General features: G+C 32.7%; 1 protein-coding gene across 8 annotated transcripts in view; it reads right to left on the minus strand.

The window, feature by feature from the left end:
• Positions 1-23119, minus strand: part of RELCH (RAB11 binding and LisH domain, coiled-coil and HEAT repeat containing) — a 117335-nt gene that overhangs the window by 11935 nt on the left and 82281 nt on the right. For 4 of the 8 annotated variants that reach the window (XM_033424993.2, XM_012532418.3, XM_033424991.2 and 1 more), the window contains 8 exons: positions 22077-22156; positions 18904-19010; positions 17805-17904; positions 13152-13234; positions 12292-12355; positions 10745-10883; positions 6915-7031; positions 3085-3173 (listed from right to left, as the gene is read on the minus strand). In XM_033424993.2, the coding sequence (XP_033280884.1) occupies positions 3085-3173; positions 6915-7031; positions 10745-10883; positions 12292-12355; positions 13152-13234; positions 17805-17904; positions 18904-19010; positions 22077-22156 (779 nt within the window). The other 4 variants (XM_004268064.4, XM_049698000.1, XR_007471692.1 and 1 more) reach the window with 4 other exon arrangements.

Raw genomic sequence — 23119 nt, forward strand, 5'->3', positions numbered from 1 at the left:
TAATGAGGTTTCTAATGACTAACTATACCTTTGACTTAATTTCCCTCCTTTCATTATAGCACCTTATTCCTGCTCTCAGCTAGGCCTGATATCTCAAGTCTAGAAAGGAAAGCTCCAGTCTTCCACCAAGGTTCAAAAGGGAATCTGGGAGTCTGATACTTTCAAAAACTTTTAACCACTCCCCCTATTTTCAGTCCCACCCTACACTAATAGAAGGTAGTGAAAATAAGGCTTCTTATTTGTTCTATTCTACAAGTAGTCTTCATTTTTGATGCAAAAATCCTGAACAGAATACTAGTAAACTCAATCTACCTTCATATAAAAGGAATTATATACCATAACCAAGTGGGATTTATTGCAGTAGTGCAAAGGTTGCTTTAACATGTAAAAATCCATTAATATAAAACATTGTAAGAGAATAAAAAACACAACCATGTAATCATCTCAACTGACACAGAAAAAAACATTTGACAATATTCAACACCCTTTCATGATAAAAATACTCAAGCAACTAGCAAAAAAAGTGAACTTCCTCAGGCTGATAAAGGGAATCTATAAAATATACAAAGCAAAAATTGAGAAAACTGAAAGGAGAAAGACGCAACTCACAATCATAATCTTAACATGTCTTTCAATAGCTGATAGAACAAGCAGATTACAAAAAACTAATACAAATATAAGAGAACTGACTCATAAAATTAACTATCTTTACCTTATGAAAAAAAATCCATGGATCAATAAAAATATAATGGAAATGAGAATCTAATTTGAACTAAATGATAACAAAGCTACAATGCAGTAAAAGGGATGTGGCTAAAGGAGTGCTTAGAGCCTTAAATTTATGTATCGGAAAAGAAGAAAAGTTAACAAGTAAATAATCTAAGTCTCCTCCTTAAGGAGTTAGAAAAACAGAAAAAAAAATCAAATCTAAAGAAAGCAGAAGGAAATAAAGATGAAAATAGAAATCAATGAAACTAACACATAGAGAAAAGTCAACACAGCCAAAAGTTCAATATTTGAAAAGATTAATAAAATTGATAAACCCCTATCAAAAGTATTTTAAAAAGAAAGCAAGAAACAAACTGATATCAGAAGTAAAAGAGGGGTAGCAATATAACAGATCCTACAGTAAGAAAAAGGGAAAAAAATAAAAGTATTACACAAGAATCTATTATTTACAGGTGACTTTTCTACACTTGAAACTTATAAAAAATTAAGTGACATTTTGTTATTAGAATTAATAATAAAGTTTCTCAGGTTGGCCAGACATAAGTTCAACATACAAAAGTTATATTATTTCTTTACATCAGCAAGAAAGGGTTAAAAACCATATAATCCTAAAAAAGGTAGCAGTATAACATTATAGATATAAAGTGACAGTTTTTTTCAAACAAAGTTATAAAACTTTATTAAAAGACATTAAAGGAGATCTTAATAAACATAAGATATAGTATATTCTGGATAGGAAGACTCAAAATCATGAAGTTGATGTCTCTCCCAATTAATTTATAGAATCAGCTCAATTTCAATCAGAATCTCAATGAGATCTTTCTTGGAGTCTCATAAAATAATCCTAAAATTTACATAAAAACGCTAAGGGTCACGAACAGTTCTAAAAAAGGACAGGGTGCTGGACTTGCCCTATTAGATTTTAGGACTTTTTAACAAGGCAACTGTAACGAAGACAGGGTATCAATGTTACAATAATTGAGAAAGAGACCAGTGGAAAAGAATGTTCCCTAATAACAGACACATGCATACAAGGAAACATCATCTATGATAGAGGTGGCACTGCCAATCAGTATAGACATGATGCACTGTTCAATAAACAATAATGGGACAACTGGTTATCCACATAGAAAAAAATGTAACTTAAGCACTACCTCACATCATACGTAAAAACTAAGTTTAGATGGATTAAGAATTTTATTGTGAAAATACAACTTTAAACATTTTAAGAAGAAAGTATAGGAGATCATGTCATGGAACTGATCAATCAATCTATTAAAAAATTAAAAATCAGTGTTCAAATGGGCCAAAAATGTGAAAAAACATCAAAAATTGGAAAAAGATATTCATAAAACACAAAACTGACTGAATACTGATATTCCAATTATATAACAAACTTCAAGGAAATAATAGGAAAAAAGACAACCCAAAGTGGGAAAAATGGGCAAAAAACCTAAAAAGGCTTTGATGTTAGTGAACATACAAATAATTCTCAAGTTTGACAATAATCAGGGAAATGCAAATGAAAACCATAATGATATACCACTTTATATCTACTGAATTTAAAAAGTCTAAGAATACCAAGTGTTGACAAAGATATGGATGAAAAGGCTACATACTCCTGCATGCTCCTATCAGGTCTGAAAAGTGTCCTTTCGGTGCAGCACTTTGATCAGTAGTGATCGTAGAGACAGAAGATTTGTTGGATTACTGTGATGGTAATGAATACGACGTACCAACAGACAGTGTGAAAGTTGAGAGAGGGGGTGTAAACTGCTGGGAGGAAAAAGAGATATGAGGGAGGGATGAAGGGAAGATTTTGTTTTTGTTTTGATTTGTTTAGGAGAGAAGAGTCAAACACAATAATAGTTTAAAGAAAAGCTGCTAGAAAAACAGGCTGAAGATATAGAATAGGAAATAAATGACAAACAGGGTTTTGGAGAATACAGGAAGACAAATAGAATGAAAAGAGTTATGAGGAAATGGAGAGAGAAAATAGAAACTTTGCTTCTAAGAAAGTTAATGGTCAGAGATAATACTGTACAGCATTTTATAGATAAAAAGCATTTCACATACACTCTCTTACTAAATTCTAACTATATTCAGTGAAGGACAGTACTTTATTCCTACTTTAGAGAATTAAACAGAAGCTCAAAGATGTTGAAGGAGTGTCTTAAGATCTCATAACTAGTAAATAAATCCATAAAATGATGCTGAACTAGACTTTAAAAAATTAGGCACAGCATATCATAATCACACCTCATATGGAGAAGAATCAAAGTCTATATAGGAGATATTAAAACACATGAACATGGCACTGATAATCACAGTGGCTTAATCATGATAGCAGCTTACCTCATGCTCTGGAGAAAGATGTTCCATGTCAATTCGTAAACATCTGAGACCAGGTAAGAAGTGATTAACCATTAAATCCTCTGAAATGACTTGAGATGAGGTAGTTAAGGAGATTAAAAAAAAACAAACTGGTATGTCCAACAGAACAACAGAAGAATATAGAAGAAGCAGATCTCTTAAATGCTGCCTATGGCATGCTGATCACTTAGAGCAAACAGGCTTCTGTCAAGCACGATCTGTATTTGTTGAGTTAGTTACTTGTCAAGAGGCAACTGTGTTTATTCCCACAAATCTCCTTATGTCAGTGGCATTGATTATTGTAACAGCGCATAATTTAATTACATGGTATGTAAACGTTATGAAATAATAAGGGTGAAAATTAAATCATGAAATTTAATTGGATGTTTAAATGAGTATGAAAAGTAAAAAAATTAATGTTTCCATGACAACTAAGTTGAAAGTTTCAGAAAAAATTGATAAAGGCCAGTTGCTTAAAACACTGCTGCTTGGATACATATAGCTGATTCTTTGTTAAACAGCAGAAACTAACACAACATTGTAAAGCAATTATACTCCAATAAAGATGTTAAAAAAATTGCTGCTTAATTATATATATGACAACTGTAAATATATACATATTTAAATATAAAGAAAAATATAAAAATCTAGAAAAATTCAGTACCCAGTATCAGAAATGTTTCTGGATTCTCTTTAAAGAAACTTAAGCTAAAATTCATAGACAACTATATTACGAATGTGGTTCACCTAAGAAAGCTGATGTTTAATTCTAATCAGCAGACACACAAAAGAAATGGCTCAGTCCTACATCAAAAGCTTGGTAAAAGAAATGACATTTATGTGTTTAAGTTAAAAGAAGTTCTCTTAGGTATATACCATTTTCCTGATTTCTTACTCTAACCATTCTGTTAAACTGACCCACACTGGTCCTCACTGAATTGGGCAAGAGAGCTTTTGCTGTAATAAGTTTAGTACTACTTATATTTCCTAGCCATATGAGTTTTAGTTGATTATATGACATTGAAAGGAGTCAGGAAAGCAGATGCATTTCTCAAACAATTCACCTTGTTTATTCACATTGCTTCTGACACATTCTCACCTATTATAGTTGTGAGCCATCTAAAAATATTTCTTATTTAATATTATACCATATTAAAGTGAAAAATGCCAGTAAATGAGTTCCTTTATAAAGATGAGTTAGTCTTTCTGAAAAAAATAATAAATTATATTAAGTAAAAAAAAATCCATATAACTACTGCCTTAAAAATATAGTTATAAATAAACACTAGTTGTAAATAAAACTCCTATAATTGAGTGACTTATAAATAGGCAGTTATAAAAATATAGACATCATTTGGTTGAACCAAATCTCTATAGATATACAAAGTTCTACAACCTAATGGCTATGTAGTTTTATTTTCTGGGTATAGGAAAAGTATCACCTAGATATATCTGTGAGTGACCTTTGGATTAGAGAAAGGTCTCTGATCTAGAGAAACCTGGGCATGGATTGAGAAACTGAAAATGGCCTTACTTGGTGGTAAGAGGGAACTTTCCTTCTCCTCTCTCTCTACCCACTGTTTGGTCCTTTTCCCCCATGGAACCCCACAATCTTTCTTAGGGGATGGAAACTTAGAGATCATTTAGTCCTATCTGATGTTAGGAATCACCTCTACCTCATCTGTGAATGGTGGTCATAAAGCCTCTGACTGCTAACAATGACAGGACATTCAGTTTTGTAAGACAGATCACTGCATTTTTAGAGAGCTCAATTTGAAAGTTTTTCTTATAAACACAATAGTCCTCTCCATGACCTCTGCTTGTTAGTGTTTGCTCTGCACTTTAGTTGCACAAGCGTGCCTAACATTTTTTCTATATAACAACCTTTAAAATAATTCTCAAATTATCTTTTCATCCCTAAACCATTTCTTTTCCAGGTTAAAAATTTCTAAATTCCTTCAAATTTTTCTTAAACATGATTTCTTGACTTAATACCATGCCAAATGTTAAATTATATAGATTTCCTATGTCCCTATTGAAATACGATGTCGTGCTGAAAGGAATACTCTTGTGTTCTATCAGCTCGTAATTCAATAGAACAGCAGAACAGATATGGACAATGTGATATTATTAGTGGCCATAACCACCCTGTTGACACAAGTACAAGTTCTGACTCACGGAGAACTAACGCTTTTAGTACTTGAACAGGGTCTATTGTTAAGATGGTTCTTCCCCTTACTGTGCTGTTATCAAGACTTTTTACTGTATTTTCTCTAGTAATATTCTGTACATACCTAAATACACAATAATATTCCTTCTATACAGACTTCTATGCTCTTCAGAAACCACTGCTTAGTCCATTTGAAAATTAGGTTAACAGAGCTAAAATTTTTAATCTTTTGACTTTCTCATTTTCCTTGAGGCATATTTCTTTAGAAACTCAGCTATATAAGATTACACACAACTCTTCACTTAAGTTTGTAAACATTTACTTTCGCAAAGTTTAGGGAATAGGTATAAGCGTATCAATGTTTTCTTTCTTTGACATGCCAAACTCTGACATGCCATTATTACTTTCTTGTAAGGGTCCTGTCACTTCTCCATTACTAAAGAGTCCTTTCTTGCTAATTCAGAATTATCACTTCCTCTTTTTGCTTCCTCTATCTTCTCTAAGTTGAAAATGCCAACAAGATAAATCAGGAATGATAGTAAGTTCTGCTTTTGGTGGAATTAAACTTATAGAAGGTATATGGTTAGTTGAGGCAAAATTATCAAAATGTGGTATCTCTGCCCAGTTTATGATCTATAGTATAAGAAAGTGGCTTATATCAGCCACATGAATAGGTAATTTGCAGCAGAGTCCCAAAATGAAATGCTCTCAACCACACATCGAACTTCAAGTTTTAACATTTCTAAAAGAACCAGTAGCTCTTTAACAGACAGCTCTGCATTTCTTTCTCTACCATCATTTTTTTTTCTGTCAAAATCATAATTCTCTGATTATGTTGTCTAGCACATATTTTTACGGTTATATTCAAGTGTTCAGCCATTCACTCATTTTTCAATCTCTTATTTCCTCCTTTCTTGAAATATTCTGGCTTTTAATGGGAGAGCCTAAAAGCTAGAGTTTATTCTGCCCATATTTATCTTTACTTCCTTCTTACTTTTATTTTACTAGGCCAAGGATATTAAAGAGAACATTTAACAGGATAGCTAAAGTTCACCGTTCTAGTCACAGTTTTGCTTTTAATTATAAAAAACAGAAGTCACTAATGCCTTTAAGTTTTAGTTTAGTCATTTATAAAATGTAGTGGTTGACATGGGTTAGATGATCTCTGAGCTTTCCTCCAGTTCTACCATCACTGCAAATGATTAACCATGGTGTCCCTGTATTTTTTTCAATGAGTGATATCTCTCCAAGAGATATTCACAGGATCATAAAGACGGTTAAACATTCATTTAAAATGAATGCCAGGACACATACAAGGATTCCTTTTGATTAACAGAAGCCTCAGTTATAACTCATTGCTTGCTTAGTTATATAGCTGACTAACATACATACAATTTTAGACAATGTTTTCAAAACTATGGAACATATAAACACAGAAGACTTAAAGTTATCTTTTAAAATTATGAGATGGCTAGAATAAGGAGCCATCTTATGAGGCAAGTCAACTCAAATTTTTAATCTTCTACTTAACTACTTCTTAGTTAAGTTGAAGAAAAAAATTCTACTTCTCAATCTTTAACAACTGAGGTTCACTGTAAGACTGATTATTAAATATAGATATACATTAATAAAGCAAGGATACAACAACAGGAAAGTGCACTGTAGGCTTCAAAAAGATGGGTAGCAATATCCAGTCTTTTAGAATCCACGATTTGTAAGTTGTTCACCAAGGCTAACTTATGCAAATGTGGTATAACAACTGAAAAAAGAAAAAGAAATTATTAATTTTAATCTAAAACATGCTTATACATTAAAAAAATAATTTTTCATTTTATTTTATAAAATTTTATCTTAATTCTGGATGATTTCGAAAGATTACCCACATCCCATACTTGCTTTTTCGTCCTAGGGAAGAAAGCATGTTTTTCAGAATAAATAGTGATCTAGAATGTGGGAGAAATAGATTATAGCATGCCATTATAACCTAATTATGAGGATGTATACAGGTCATTTGGCTTCACTGCAATTCAGTTTCCCAATTTGAAAAATGAAAGCCAAATAAACAAATGTAAACAACCTACCTCTTGTGTTATTATCAGCTTTATAAATAAGTTTATATAAATCTTGTATTACTGTTGCTATTAAAAAGATAAATACAGTATACTGATTCATTTTCAATATCAAATTATTTCACTACTTCATGAAACTATTATTAGCTTTAGTTTCTCAAGTTCTTAGCAAAGACCAGTGTCAAATAGCACTGGTGGTTGAGTTTTCAAGTCACCTAATGGGCTCAATATCTTATATCTCAATGAATAGTGTAAAATTTCAAAAATACAGACAACACATTGCTAAAATTAAAGTGGTGGTCCAAGAAACAGTAACCATTTCAGTAGCACTGAGCACTCCTACTGCCTAAGATTGTGTTCTTTATATACCATTTCCCACTAAAACCAGGGTCCCTTGCAGAAATGGCTCCAGGGTTAGTGATTATCAAATTGTTGATCACATGGTCCCATTCTAGTCCCTGCTTGGTTGGGGGACCCAAAACATGGTTCATAAGCACATACTTCTGAGCAACTGTAGTGACTTCATTCATGTCTACCTTAAGCTTGTATATGTTAAAGCCACAATCTCCTTCTAGAAAAATCTCCTGCTTCCTCAATAAACCACTACTATAATTACAACTTTTATGCACCTTAGTAAACGGTAAAAAACCCCACACAAACTTAGGATAACAATGGCCATTTTTAGGGGACTTTTTGACTTATCAAAATTAATAACAACATACTTCAGAGGTGCTCTAGAAAAAATAAGAAGACAAAAAACTCCAAATATTCATTGAATTCCCAATGAATTCACTAAAACTCCGATTCATTAACTGGCATGCTGAGGCCTCAACAAAATGGTGGCTCTGAGACAAAGATTCTCTATTTCATTTCTGCCCAAACATTTTGAAACTGACCTTCCTTGCACTACTTTATCTATAAACACGTGGCCTCTATTCATTCCACTCATTCCCTGATTTCCTACACAAGCAATCCTTTCCTCAGTGTTTTTCTCAGAAACTCAACAACCACACTATACAAGATCCCTTAAAACTGCTTAACTAGAAAACAAACCTATACAAGTTACTTTAAACTGTAGTCTACAGACAGTTAAAGGCTACAATTAAGGATATTCCTAAATCTCAGAAGATAGAAGTTTACTAAAGAATTCAACATTTCATTATATATGTATTGTCCTGGGCTACCACATCTGTACCAATTAATTCATTTAATTGTTAACCCATCAGATGGAGATAAATGGTTAAAAGATTTAACAACCTAGATGTGAGTAATTCTACAACTGACCTTTGGTGGGCAAGGAAAACAGGAAATACACAACATAAGGCCACTTCTGAAGCCTTTCACTTAAGGGCAGATTGGACAAAGATTCAAAAGTGCGAACAAAATAAAGATAAATCAATAGGAAACTTTATAAAAATAGATTTTTGTAAACTTTTAAAAAATATTCTGGGGTAGATCCAATAGCAAAAGTGAAGGGAATCTTGTCCTCTCTTTTTGTAAATGGGCTTAGATCTAAAATAAGGAACTTTGAAAAAAACTGATCTGAAATGTAAAGCTGCCATGTTAGAAAATCTCCAAGGTATGACTGAACATTTTCAGAGAGACTTATAAAGTTAAAAAAGTAGAAAACAAACGAACAAAACTGTATCATGTTCTGAATAAAACAAATGGCCCCTGAGATAAAATCAGGACCAAAAGGTCCTATAATAACTAAGAGTTGGGAGAGAAAAAGGGCCACTGGAAGAACCAATGTCTTCTATTCTCTAGGAAATAGAGGGAAAAATATCCAAAAATGCCACTCCAAGGAAGACATTACCACCCAGCAATTCTTTGTTCTTTCTCTAAACTCCTAACAGGAACTGTCTATAAATACAGATGGATAACAATATAGCATCCTTGTCAATATGGGTTCTACTTCATCTACCATTAATCTTATTAATATAGGACACTAAATTCTGCAGGGTAAAGTTTTAAAGCAAAAGAGAAGCCAACTGACTGAGTAGTAAATACAGAAGAAAAAAAATTTTTTTGTCTTAAAAAAAAAATGTCTCGTGTCAGAATGTGAAGGAAGATTGTATAAGACAAACTTGTGGGTATACAGTAAGTTGTAGAAGGCTTTAGGAATAATGGTTTACTACACCTATTCAAGCAGTGGAAACTGCTATTCTCAATTTTTTCTCAAGTCAATCTTTAATTGCTATTTTGGGACCATTATGAAAAGAATATTTCTCTTTTCTATGTGATACATAAATCTTTCTTTTGAGCGTACACAAAAAAGTTAGATCATATTCTAGACAGTTATTAACTCAACAACACGGCACCCACCAAAGACGCATTGCCTATTCAGCCTATTCCTTGATCCAACAGCCAAGACTTATTCTCCTTGCTTCAGAGCAATTACAGACAGCCTCAAAAAAGTTAGTCAAAGCACCTGTAGAGGGTCACCTGTAAATCTGACGTTACTATGATGAGGAACTATCCCTAATGCTAACTAAAATACTAAACGTTTTTCTGTTAACTGATTGTGAAATACTGTTATTTTCTTCTCATGCTACCAACACTATTACCCATTGAAAAATAACCTTGTGGTTGTTTCTGTAGTTCAATATGTGTTCATGCTCTCAACAGACCTTTTGGACACTGCAGTCCAAATCCTGACAATATTTTTGTTGTTTATCTTAAAAATACCAGGTTAGATATGCAATAACTAGTCTATGGGAGAATCCAATTTTGTATGGAAACCAAACTGATGTAAGAAGCCAAACTTGCGGACTTTCCAAGAGCATGTCAAATTGCTAAAAATAAAAGGACTAAGGTATAACAGTGATAACTGTCATGCTTTTGGAGTAATAATTACTGGATGCTTTGATGACACCCAAAGAAATTATTGTCATAAAGTAAAAAGTGATACTATAGAAACCGGAGAAGATGCTTTAGCAGATTATCATGCAGGTTATTTAGCAGATCAACAAGCCATGATTTAAAACAAAATAGTGGAATGGCATGCTAAGTGGAAGAAATGTATCTTTCATAAGAACATGTCTAGAAACACATAAAAATTTCCTTAGAAATAAGAATTAAATAATAAGTTCTAAATATAATGAGCACAGTATTTTGAAATTAACAGTTAGGAAGAATTATTTTAAAAATAACTTGAAATTATTTATGAGTTACTTTTCATACGTCTACAGCAATCACTATATAGTATAAGAAGCCATTTAATAGCAGTTAATAGTAATACCAATCAATCCACAATAACAAACTTGTTTCTCTTTCAGCTTTCAGCATATGAAAGATAAGGTGTAGAAAGGTGTCATGTAACACATGACAAATCCTCAGTGAGGCTTATGGTCTCGCTCTTACATTACAATTCAGGAAAAATGGTAAAAAAAATGCAACTTACACTCATCTCGGAACCTTGGTTCTGCATTAGGCCCAACTCTACCAAATGTTTTTATGATTTCTGTATGCAAAGAATACTGGTCTTGATATTGAGGATCTTCCAGGAAAGAAGCCAACTGCATTTTCACTCTTTCCAGCAACTTAAAATTGAATATTGTACAGTCAAATTGAGAGAAGGATACACACTAAACATGGCTTGCATCACTGGATTCAAATGACTTATATCAACATAATAGTAGAAATTTGGAATTAAATAAGTACTTATTTAGTCTTTTGGCTCAGAAAAGATCTTAAATTTTTGTTTATGCTTGTTAATTCATTTTTTGTTTTTTAAAAACACAAATATTCCCTGACAAACTGTAGAAAAGACCCCACAATATTTAGGGATAAAGATAGAGTTTTGATGATTTTGTATCTAAACTATAATTCTTAAAACAAATCAGAGTGTAAGTTACCCACTTATTCACCTTCTGAAAGCAATGAGTCATTAATGACTTACATCTTACTCATATTTCCCTAAAAGACATTTTTATTTTGGGATTTAAGAACATGTTGAAATTCTGCCAAGACTGCAAGCTTTGCAGAACAATGTGTTTTTTTATTTTGCTCCACCGGTGAAATATGTAAGTGAAAAAACGGAAAACATTTTTTCCCACAACTAACACGGTTGTTTAATTTTGGTTATAAAAAAAATCTATATGACAAAAAAATTTTACAGAACAGTTTAATATATATATATATATATATATATATAATTTTTTTTGGTAAAATGTCTATGAGATGGAAAACCTTGTTTTCCATTTAAGTGGCTAAGTGATATGCCCACAAATAATTTACTTTCTAATGTATAGGGTTTTTCATTGTGTAAGGACATGTCCAATTTGATAATAAAGAATAAAATTCTGATAACTAATTTTGAGAAGTGTCTTAGAGTTAATGTTGCAGATAGAACCTAACAAACTGAAAATTAAATCACAAGTTTCTGAATCAAAATACATATTTAGGGAGGAAGACTTTGGTAATCTCCTGAAGCAGGCGTGACAGAGAGTTGTCACAGTGACGTGTGCTACAAAAAGATGATACCAGTCTACGACATGACTTGCAGCTTGATTATCAATGACAGTTACAAGAACATAGGTACCCTCTAGCCTCCGTTCGTGAAACTGAGAAAACCTGTCTTCAAATCTGTACAAACTGGCAATTGGGAATTTATGTAGACTATCCAGAAGTCTACTGGATAACAGAAACCTTTGGAGCTAAATCTGCTTTGAAGGATTATTCAAAACTGCAATATCCAGATAGACTTAAAATAGAACATCTGAGAGTTGGCTTATACTTAATTTTCTAGTTGAGAAGAAAGACTAGAGATTGCCTTCGCATATGAAAATATACTTTTGGTAGGCTATCATATTTTCAAATTCTGAGATCCTCTTCTGGCCCATAAGTAACTAAGAAATAAAATGAAGGGTATGATGCTACCGGGTACATGTACGGTAATGTGTTATCATTACCTCAACAGTACATAAATAAATTCCAGTCATTTCCTACCTCTCTTTGAATAACTGTTTCCATAATAGTGCCAAAGGCTGGAATTGTGGCAATCCTGACAGAGCTGTTAAAATTAAAAAAGAAAGAAACTGAAACTTTCTTTGAGATGAAAAACTGATCATTATTAAAATATATATCAAAGTAAGTACAAGGTAAATATACTGTATTAGTCTCTAGCAATGACAAATTAAATTTAAAAAAAAGCAGACCAAGAAGAATGCTCAAAAAGACAGACAGGATAACTTAAGGTCGCAGTCTGTGAAACTCACAATTCAGGATCACTGGACAAGGTAACAAGGGCCGGAGCAACCCGCTTGTCAACTAACGCTTCACTCATGCCTCGAAGAGTCAGCTGTAAACCAGTCAACATGCAATAAAAAATGGTTTGGTAAACTGGAATGAGAACTGGGTTAGCTGTGACTGAGGATGGGCAGGCAGACTCATTGGCCTTTCTTGGTTTAGTCACCCACACGAGACATTAAAATGTTAAGCCTCTGGTTCATGCCACTATACTTACTGGTAACAACATGTTAGTGAGATTAGAGAGCATCCCTTCTTGGCTTGGAAGAAATAGTCCATCAGCATGTTTTAAGTTTTGGAAACGTTTATTGAGGACTAATAAATACTACTAATATATTCTTTTCAATATATGGCCTTGTCATTAGGCTTACTGTGAAGGTTGACTTAAAAAAATACATGAATAGTAGTATAATAAAGTTTAAAATCAAGTAAGCATAATCCAATATTATTATTTTAAAGAGCTAAATCTAGTCTTCAGTGAATTTAAAAGCTGATGGTTATTTCTTGACAGGCGCATTTTGAAAGGGATGCTGAATGTAAAAGGTAGGAATGACACTTACATTTCAGGGTCACTGGAGAGAGTTATGAGAGCAGGAACAACCCTCTGAGCTACCAGAGTTTCATTCACCCCCTTCACCAACAGCTGATTGGTCAGCACAGGGGGTATTCACAGGTGATGCATGGAAAGAGCAAACACAACGCCACAGGAAGAAGAAAGGAACAACCAAGAGAAAGAGAGAAAACACAAAAGCAAAACCAAAATTAGAAGCTAAGCAAATATTGCTACTAGAGTGCTTTATAAAGGCAGAGAATGCTTAGGAGAAAAATAAAGCTTACACAGCCTAGCAGTCCCTGAAAACAGTTTGTTACCAATTCAATGACAGTTTGTACTTTTGGTCAAATAGTCTATGCAATTTCCATGTTCAATTTAAAAGAAAGCTTTACCTTTTTTTTTTTTTCTTTTAAAGAAACTAAAAAGAAGACATACTGGGTTCTATGGTTAAATTCTTTAAATAAATCTGATATAATTTTGTTATGACCAACAAGGTACAAACTGGACTGTTTTTAAACCAAACTCAAATGGCTAGCAGCCACCACTAAATTGCTTCTGATTGTTCTGATGCAAGTAAATTTAAAAATCACATACAAAAATTCCCAACCTTTTACATCATGTAGCTTTATTCCTTGAGGTACAGAGATATAATGTAGCCTAGAGGAAAGTACTTATTTAATGTGGGAATCAGACCTGGGTTCAGATTCTAGCTCTCCACTTATTGGTCATGTGGCCTTAGATATATTACATAATCCCTTGAAACTCAGTTTTCTCATCTGAAAATGGTGACACTATCATCTACCTTAAAGGATCACTGTGCTACTAACTACACATAATATACTTAAATATTGTGTCCGACAAAGACTAGGCATTCAAGAAATGCAAGCTGAATTATTGTGACTACTCCAAGGACATAAGATTTGTGATATATTTGGAAAAAGAAATTATTAACTAAAAAATGTTTTTGTCTCATCCAAGTAGTTAATGTTTACAAATAGTCCTTTGTTTTGCATTTCTCTAAAAGCTCAAATAAAAAAAATACAATGAGCACAATTAGACCTATTTCTATAATCTAATCATAAAAACAATTCATTTAGCAACCAACCCTAAATCGCAGAACTAGAGGACAATATTGAGCTGTACGCATTGTTTTTATAAAAATCACGGAATTTTATGAGTTCAACAGAAAAGGGTAACATCCTAATCCTACGTTCTCTATTTCAGAATGTAAACACAAATTAATCCTCAATGCTAATCAATCTCTTCACCTTGTAATGGAACTAGTCCTCATGGAAGATGGAAGATGCTGTGGAATTTTTAGTAACAAAAACGCAACACTGTGTTGGGTTAACTATTCCTCCTACACAGCACATCAGAGAGCAGAGCTCCCTTTATCAGAGATTTTTAATTTTACACTAATCTGTTACCATTTAACAACTGATACACTTTATTTTATTTTTTTTTTGCTGTACGCAGGCCTCTCACTGTTGTGGCCTCTCCCGTTGCGGAGCACAGGCTCCGGACGCACAGGCTCAGCGGCTATGGCTCACAGGCCTAGCCGCTCCGCGGCATGTGGGATCTTCCCTTGCCGGGGCACGAACCCGTATCCCCTGCATCGGCAGGCGGACTCTCAACCACTGCGCCACCAGGGAAGCCCAACTGATACACTTTAGAATCTACTTCAGTATTCTGAAATAATTTTTATTTCAACAGAACCATGGATAATTTAGGCAGGAATAAAATGACAAAAGAACTTCTGTTACTACCTTAAACATTACAGATGTCAGGTAGAAAGAAATAGGGGGAAGAAGTTCAAATACATTATATACAACTTTCTTCTCTGTATCATTTTATAAATAAGGTAGCTTAGGTTCGAATTAGTAAAGTGTATCTTGAAGTGTCTAACTTGTGCCAGCCAAAAAGCATTAAAAAAAAAAAAAAGGGATAATCCGGGGGCAAGTTAATTTTTCATTGCACTGGAGTTTTTAGGTTTAATTTAATAAGCTGGAAAATCGGAAAGCAAAATTTAAGAGCTATTAATTATTACACATTTAGACACAGTTTATCATTTGATTTTTAAACATGATGAGGTAAGTACAATTATCATTAATGTTTTAACAGATGAAGAAACTGAGCCTGAGAGAAGTTAAATAACTTGCCCAGGGTTTTAGAGCCCAAAAGAGGTAGAGCTAGAAAATGGACTCAGTCACATTTGTTTTAAAAGCCCATGCCTTCTTTGAGTTGTGGTCTTAATGTTACCTGATTTATCTCCTTATGATTGATGTAAGAAATCATTATATGAAGTTCTTTTCTGCATCGTTTGGGAAATCCATTATGTCACACTGGAAGTCACATAATAAAGTCTCTTTTATAAATCAATTTCAATAATAATTTGTTACATCAAGAATATATTGTCTCTTATTTAACAATGAGAATAATATGACTGATTGGATTTCCCCTTTTTGCCCTGCTGTCTGAAAACTCAGAGCTAAATTTAGTGTTCAATTTCACTAAGTATCTCATATTATGTTCCTGGTATATCCATTTATTGCTTTCTTCTCAGTAGTTTCTGGTCTCACATTAAAAAAATTAAAAATTTTAAGTGACCTGTTTTTTATGTTTTTATTTTGAATTAACTCATCTTGGGGGTGGGGGAAGCAGGCATAACTGTAAATTATAAAGTATTAGTATCAAAAGAAATCTTATGAAATAATTATTCTTTTAATACAATATTATTCAAAATAAGCCTCACTGACAAAAAAGTAACTTTAATTTTTCCTACTAATGACTTTTATTGGCATGCTCAGTAAAAATTTTTTTATCATAAATGGACTTGAAAAATCATTAAAATAAGTCTCTCAGATTAGACTCAGAAACCCATCATCAACTGAGAGAACACTGAAAACTGCTTAAGCATAGGTATAGTTTCCAACCAGCACTGACAGCAGACATAGAAACCAAAACCAGACAAAAACCACATGTAAGAAATAAGGCAGAAAAAACCCCACAGAAACAAGTAAAAAGGGAGGACGCTTCATTTTCTTTATTTTCATTTATATTGTATGCTTCACCAGTATATACATACATTTTAGAAATAAATGGTTTAAGAGAAAGAAATAGCTGTTATGGTCTTAGAATAAAATCCTATTAAGTGAGTACATTAAAGAAATAGGATACTTTTTTCTTTTGGGGGGGAGAGGAGGCTAAACAAAAACCTTTTTCTTTCATGGTAATAATTATTTTCAGCATATTGAATAATCAAAAATTATTTATACCCAGAAGGCACTTATGCTAGACATCTAACTGAATTTTTAATTTGGAATTTATCTTGACAAAGAACATGTGATTAGTTATTTTTTATCAAATATGTATAATTGTGGGAATAACATGTTCAGAGTATTTTCAACCTCCTCATAAGGATGGAATTTTCTTTAGATTCCACAAATCTATTTTAAATATTTAAGAGTTTTAGAAGGTATATATTTCAAATCTGTCAGCGCTCTATCCTTTAGATTGCAATTTATCTTAAATTATGTAAAAATTCTGAAATTCAGGAAAAATTGAATTGTCTAATTCTTATGAAAATAAGTGCTTTAAGATATTTTAAGAATCACATGTGTGTATTAAGGACAATTTTAGTTTGGATAAGTATACTTTTCCTAAACTATTATATTATTTTGTGAAGTAACAGCATATTAAAAAAACAGTAATCATAATGATAGTTAACATTTATTAAGCTCTTATTATTATGTGCCAGACACTGTTTTAAGACCTTAGAAGTATTAATTCATTTAATATTAATAAAAATCCTTTGAGATGGATACTTATTATTATCATCTTCACTTACATTATAGATGAGAAAACTAAGGCACAGAGAAGTTTGAAACTGGCATTAAGTGGCAGAGACAGACACTGAACCCAGCCAGTATGGCTCTAAGAGAAGACTCAAGAACAGTAAATAGCACTCTAAACCACTTTTAGTGCTCAAATTCAAGTTCTAGAAACATATATATATGTACACTAGGCTAACATATTTCCTCTATGATGGATAAAAAGATAGGTATTCCAATTTTCGTACTAAACTTGGGTAGGTGGCAATTTAAGAAAATCTAGTTAAATTATATGAAGTCTCTTGTCTTACAAGTCTACAGGCAGTTAATGTATAGAGATGTTGTTATTCCAGATATGAAAGGTGAGGGAATAATGAAGTAGGGCTAATCAGTAAAATATTTCCATAATTGCAAGTATGAATGCAACTATATTTTACTCATGAATCCAACTATATTTTACAACTTTAAAGATATCTTATATTGTTTTACTTTATTTTAATAGCTGTGTGCCTCAGTAAATAGAAAGTATAGCCAGGAAGATTTACATAGGATGGAAATTAAAATAAGATTTAAAAGAAATTCTGAGAAATGGAAATGATAATACAATAACATTCAAGGAACCAATAAGGCTAGAAAATAATCTGAAATGTACCAAAGCTAAATTTCTGCCCCATCACACAGTACACAACTAGATACTCTTCAATGCCATAAAATATACATCAACATACCATAGTATGAAAAGCCTCTCTGCCTTTTTAAGAAATAGTCCCTCTCCCTCTTCCAAAGAAAATCATTATGATCTGAACCAATAGAAGCATTTGTTTACATACCTCAAACATTCTAGCAGCAGTACATCTCACAAGTGCTGAAGTATGGACAACACCATACCACAAAACAGTTAACAATAACTCATGGTAGGCTGGATTTGCACTGAAAGAAAAAAAATCAATGCTAAAAGTGAGAGCCACATAGTTCTGGTTTAAAACATAAAAAGGTATATTCTTTCATTAAAGTCTATTTTGCCTTACTGGTGTATTGAAAAATACTACATTTATGAGGAATATTAATGATAAAAATATTGGCAAAACATATAGAATTAGTTTGTATGGTTTAATAGGTTACATCTAAGATTCTTTAAAAAAGGAAGTCACCTTATAAAACTACAAACTTTTAGCATATTCAGGAGTTATACTTTTAGTTTCTCTAAGTACTTGCAATTATGACAGATATTTCAACTCTTTAATAGCATAAAAGTTAAAATTATAAAAAAATAAAGTAAAATAAAATTTTTACTTATGAGAAAGAAACACTGGACTAAGAGCCAGATGGGTAAGTTATAACCTCTGTGGGTTTTAATTTCTGCATCTATAAAAATCTGGGACAATACTGCCCTATTTACATCATATGGTTGTGTAATCAATAAGGATCAATAAGGATAACTCAAATCACCTATATGGAAGGGTAAGTTGGCTGTGAAGACTATCCAAATGTGGGACAGTATTATTAATAAACACATAAGTAAAGAATGAGATAAAACTACTTAAGCAGCTAGATGATGTGTTTATGAGGGACTAGGCAAATCAAATGGAATGGAAAAAGGAGCCTAATGAGCTGGCTTTCACTTGGGGCTCCTTTTCCAGTTTTGGGATACTGAATTTTCTTCAAATCTGTACTTGACTTTATTTCTCCAGCTGCTCCAAAGAAGATATGTCTGCATCCTTTCCCTCATTCTTTTATTATAATGCATTGATTACAAACTATTAAGAATGTACAAATAAGAAAAACCAAAAACAAACAAAAAAATCTTAAGTCTCAAAACCAAGAGATTTGGTGTGTATGCCAATCTTTTTAGACTAAAAGTATGTACTCTATAAATCCAATTTTAAAACTTTATATAGCTTTTTAAAAACTATAAGCTATTATTTTTACCCCAGTTCCACAAAAGAAGCTTTCAGGCTATCAAGAGGAGCATGAGATAATGAAAGCAAGGTCATTACATCTTCTAAGAATCCAATTAACAGCTTTCGGTCTTCTTCCTACAGGGGAAAAAGACTGATAATGAATTTCCACCCAGTCAAGTAGAACTAAAACCATAATTTCCTAACTATAATTAGAAAATTTTACCAAATAAGGGGCAAATATCCTAATTTGGGAGCATTTTAATTAAAGATATTTATTAAGCATATCTATGATCACAGTGGTGTGAGGACCAAGACTATCTTGATTCACAGATTTAGACCCGTGCTGTCCAATATGGTAGCCACTCACCACATGTGGTTACTTATATTTAAACTAAAAATGAAGTAAAATAAAAGATTCAGTTCCTGAGTTGCACTAGTTACAATTTAAGTTGTTTAACAGCCACGTGTGGTTAGTGGTTACCTTACTGGACAGCTCAGATACAGATTACTTACATCATTGCACTATTGATTAGATAGTTCTGGTTTAAAACATAACAAGGTATATTCTTTTATTAAAATCTGTTTTACCAATTTTACTTCCCATTAACTTTGGCTCTAAATACTTAAATACAAACCACTAAAATAGTTATCCTCCTAATAGTAGAAAATTGATATCTGAGAAATTATTAGTGGTGAGAAGCTTCACACTTGCTGAAATATAGACCACTGTGTTCTTAAAACAGTCACACCCTTGACTAAAAAATAATCTTTACTTTTAATCTTTCTTTTACAAACCATTATTTTAATAATCTGAAAAAATATTTCTTTCTTTTTTCTTACACAGTACTGTATTAAGAAATATGTTAGAAAAAGCAGGTCTACTAAATAGGAAAGTTAAAAAAATAACTGTATGTTAAATTAACCTGAATCTATAAGGGAGGGAATCTGACATTCTATCAGAAAGTAAATATATATAGAGTCAGGTATTTTGTCTTTAGGTCTTTATTAGCTCAACAGTAAATGGCTTCTGTATATATCAATAGATCCATGAGGAAGACTAGATAACCACCTACCTTTTTTCTACATGGTCAGGTTAATTTAGAATGAGGTACAGATAAGTGATTGACAAAAGTAATGATCAGCATGAATAAAGGATGGACACAGCAGTTTTATAATACGCCAGTCTATTTAGGGAAGAACTTAGACACTGACAAACCAGCATCAGAGCTATGTTGGAATATAGATCTCACTCATTTATAGTCGCTTACTATATTAAACAGAGTATCCATAAATTTGGAAGATAAACTGTAAATCTGAAAAAACAAGTGTGAAATGAGACCTATGAAATATACTTCTAAATGAGCACGAATTCCTTTGATTTGAAAATTTACTATAATACTATTTCTCAGCTTTGAAATTTAATACTGCTCATGTATTTGATTCAAAATAGGTTTTGTTTACCAAAGCAATCAGGGTGTGATTAACTCTAACAGAAAATTTGGTTTAGTAAGAAAAATATTAACAGCTGGTGTGGGCAATCTAGGACAGCCACCTCAATTCACATTTTGTAACCAGCAGGAAAGTTCTTATCTCTTTAGATATTTGGATTTCATATAGTGGCTCAAAAAGCGTGTCTTTATTCATTTATTCAACAAACCTATATTGAGGGACTACCATGAGGCAAACTTTGTACTTCATTATGCCTTAAAATACCATTTATGGTGAAAACCAACGTACTAACCAACTGCCAGAGCTTAAAAATGAGAGAGAAAAATATTGACATCACACTTGTTATTATGCTGGAAGAGCTTCTAAAATTACAGAGGAAAATGGTATTCACGCTATTGTGCCTCGTAATATGTGCTAGGACTTAATCTCCATGAATTTAAGAATAACAATAGATACAATCTGTTAAGGTTACGTGACTTAAAATATTCTAAACACAGGAATTCTCTGTGTATACATATTATGGAGTAGTCTTAGAAACTAGTGAAGAAAAGTTTAAAAAAATACTGTACTACTTTAACAGAGTTGGAGCTTCTGTTTCAAGGTATCATATGATGCTGTAGAACTATATTTTAATATTATAGGATGGTTCAAATCTATTTTGGAAGAAGAGTGCAATAAATATGAACTGCTTTACTCTGAATACAAAAGGCAAAAGAAATTAGGTATTAATCGGGTAAATTTGGGAAAAAAGATCTTCCTGTTTGCTTCTCACATTCTAATTCCTAAAAATGCTTTATCTTGAGTCCGTATCTTCGCCTCACAGGTGGAACTGCCTCACACTTAAAAATGACTGATGTGCCTTAATAAACGTAATATATTTACTTAAAACAATGTTAAGTAGAGTGAGGTGGTCTGTTACATTGGAGACCACCAATGAACCACATCTCCTGGTTCATGCTCTCATTTATTTCCCTCTTTTTGAATCTGGGCTGGGCCTGTGACTTGCTTTAAGCAACAGAATGCAGTAGTAGTGATGTGTTAATTCCAAGCCTAGGCTTTAGCCTAGCAGATTCTGATTTTGCAATTTTGGGAGCCCTGAGCCACCATGTAATGAGTCTGGCTCTGCTGTTCCACAGGCCCTGAGGACAGAGAGAGGCCCTAAGACTACATGGAGACTGAAGCTCAGCCATCCTTGCTGAACCCCCTACCAACCAACCAAGTGAATGCAGCAACACAAGCGACTACCAGCAAGAAGAGACGCTTAGCTGAGCAAAGATCGTGAGCAAATAAAAGAGTTATAATAAGCCTTTACGTTTTGGGGTAATTTATTATGCAGTAACAATTAAGAAAAATAAAGTATTACTAAAACATACCTTACTAAAAATGATGATATAGTATGCTACAGCATTTTGTAGTTTGCTTCACCTAACACATGCGCTTTGTTGTTTATTAATGAAAAAATTATCAGGAAACACAAAGAAATTACTAAATAAGTGCAATCTAACACCTCTAACAAAATATCAAGAAGCACAGAATCTCTAAATTTATTTGTCCAACAGAGATTTTCCTCAGAGACTATTACTGAAATATGCTCACCACTGTAAATTATTTATTGAATGAAATGAATAAATAAATTTTGTTTTCACTTATGGGTAACATTTTCAATTATAAGCACATTAAAATACATAATATTAGCTATCTTTCTAAATAGAAAGTGCTTTACATTTTCCAGCAAAAGAATTTTTCCCTTACCTGAATATAACACGTAAGGACTCCTGTTGCATAAATGGGGACAGTAGCTTTAGTGAGGACCCCATTTCCTGCTGAGGAATCTAAAATCACAAAAACAATTTTAAAAATCTGAGTATGCTTTAAATGTAAAGCAAAAAGTCATAAGACAAATTATATTTAAAATTACAACTGGTTACAAAGCTTACAAATAAATATTATTACTTTAAAAAATATTTTGATTAAAACACATATCCACTGGTGGTTGTGAAAATATTATACAACTTAATACTTTTCAGAGCCATTAGCATAGACAGTTTTGATAGATGGGAAAAACTTTAATAACCAAAATGAGATGCTCTACTGTTATTTGCACAGTCAGAAATCAGAGCTTTCTTTAACACTCTCCCAAGTGCCCGTATAAGCAGGTCTTCATAAATTGTCAGGTTTTCAATTTGCAGTATTCAGTAAAATGTAAAGGCACTCAGCTGAAAGGAGGCAGCCAGATATACATTTTACCTGCTTCCAGATACGAGATACTATTTAGTTTCCAGTGCTAGCCTAGTTCCAGAGCTCCTCCTGCGTCCTGTATAGGGATTTTCAGCCAGACAGAACCCTGATTGTTTTCATGGAGTAGGGAGGCTAAGTAAAGCATGGGGAGAGGGGAAAGCATCCAATCACAGGTGAGTGTCCTGTGACTACTGTAACATAAGAGATTTTCTTATGCAGCAAACGTAGATGATTTAAAAATAAAAATGTTCCAGAGGTGATATGACAGTTGCTATTTATAGTACCACAGCTCTTCACTTATTGATTTTTAGGCACTGTTTTAAGTGCTTTACATTTACTTTTATGTACTCAAACTTTTAAAAATTACTTTTTATCTATTTTTAATATGGTTTTAAATTCTTTTCAGAAAGTAGTACATAAAGAAATTGATTTGAAAAAATGTATTTAACTGTCCTGAAAGAAGTTTCAGCAAAAAAGAAAGTTCCATTTTCATATCAATTCGTATTTGAGGTTTGTTTATTCTCTTGGTAAGGGTAACTTTTTCTTTTGGGGAGTAC

This window comes from Orcinus orca, chromosome 15 (genome assembly GCF_937001465.1).
Source record: "Orcinus orca chromosome 15, mOrcOrc1.1, whole genome shotgun sequence".
Classification (NCBI taxonomy): Eukaryota; Metazoa; Chordata; class Mammalia; order Artiodactyla; family Delphinidae; genus Orcinus; species Orcinus orca.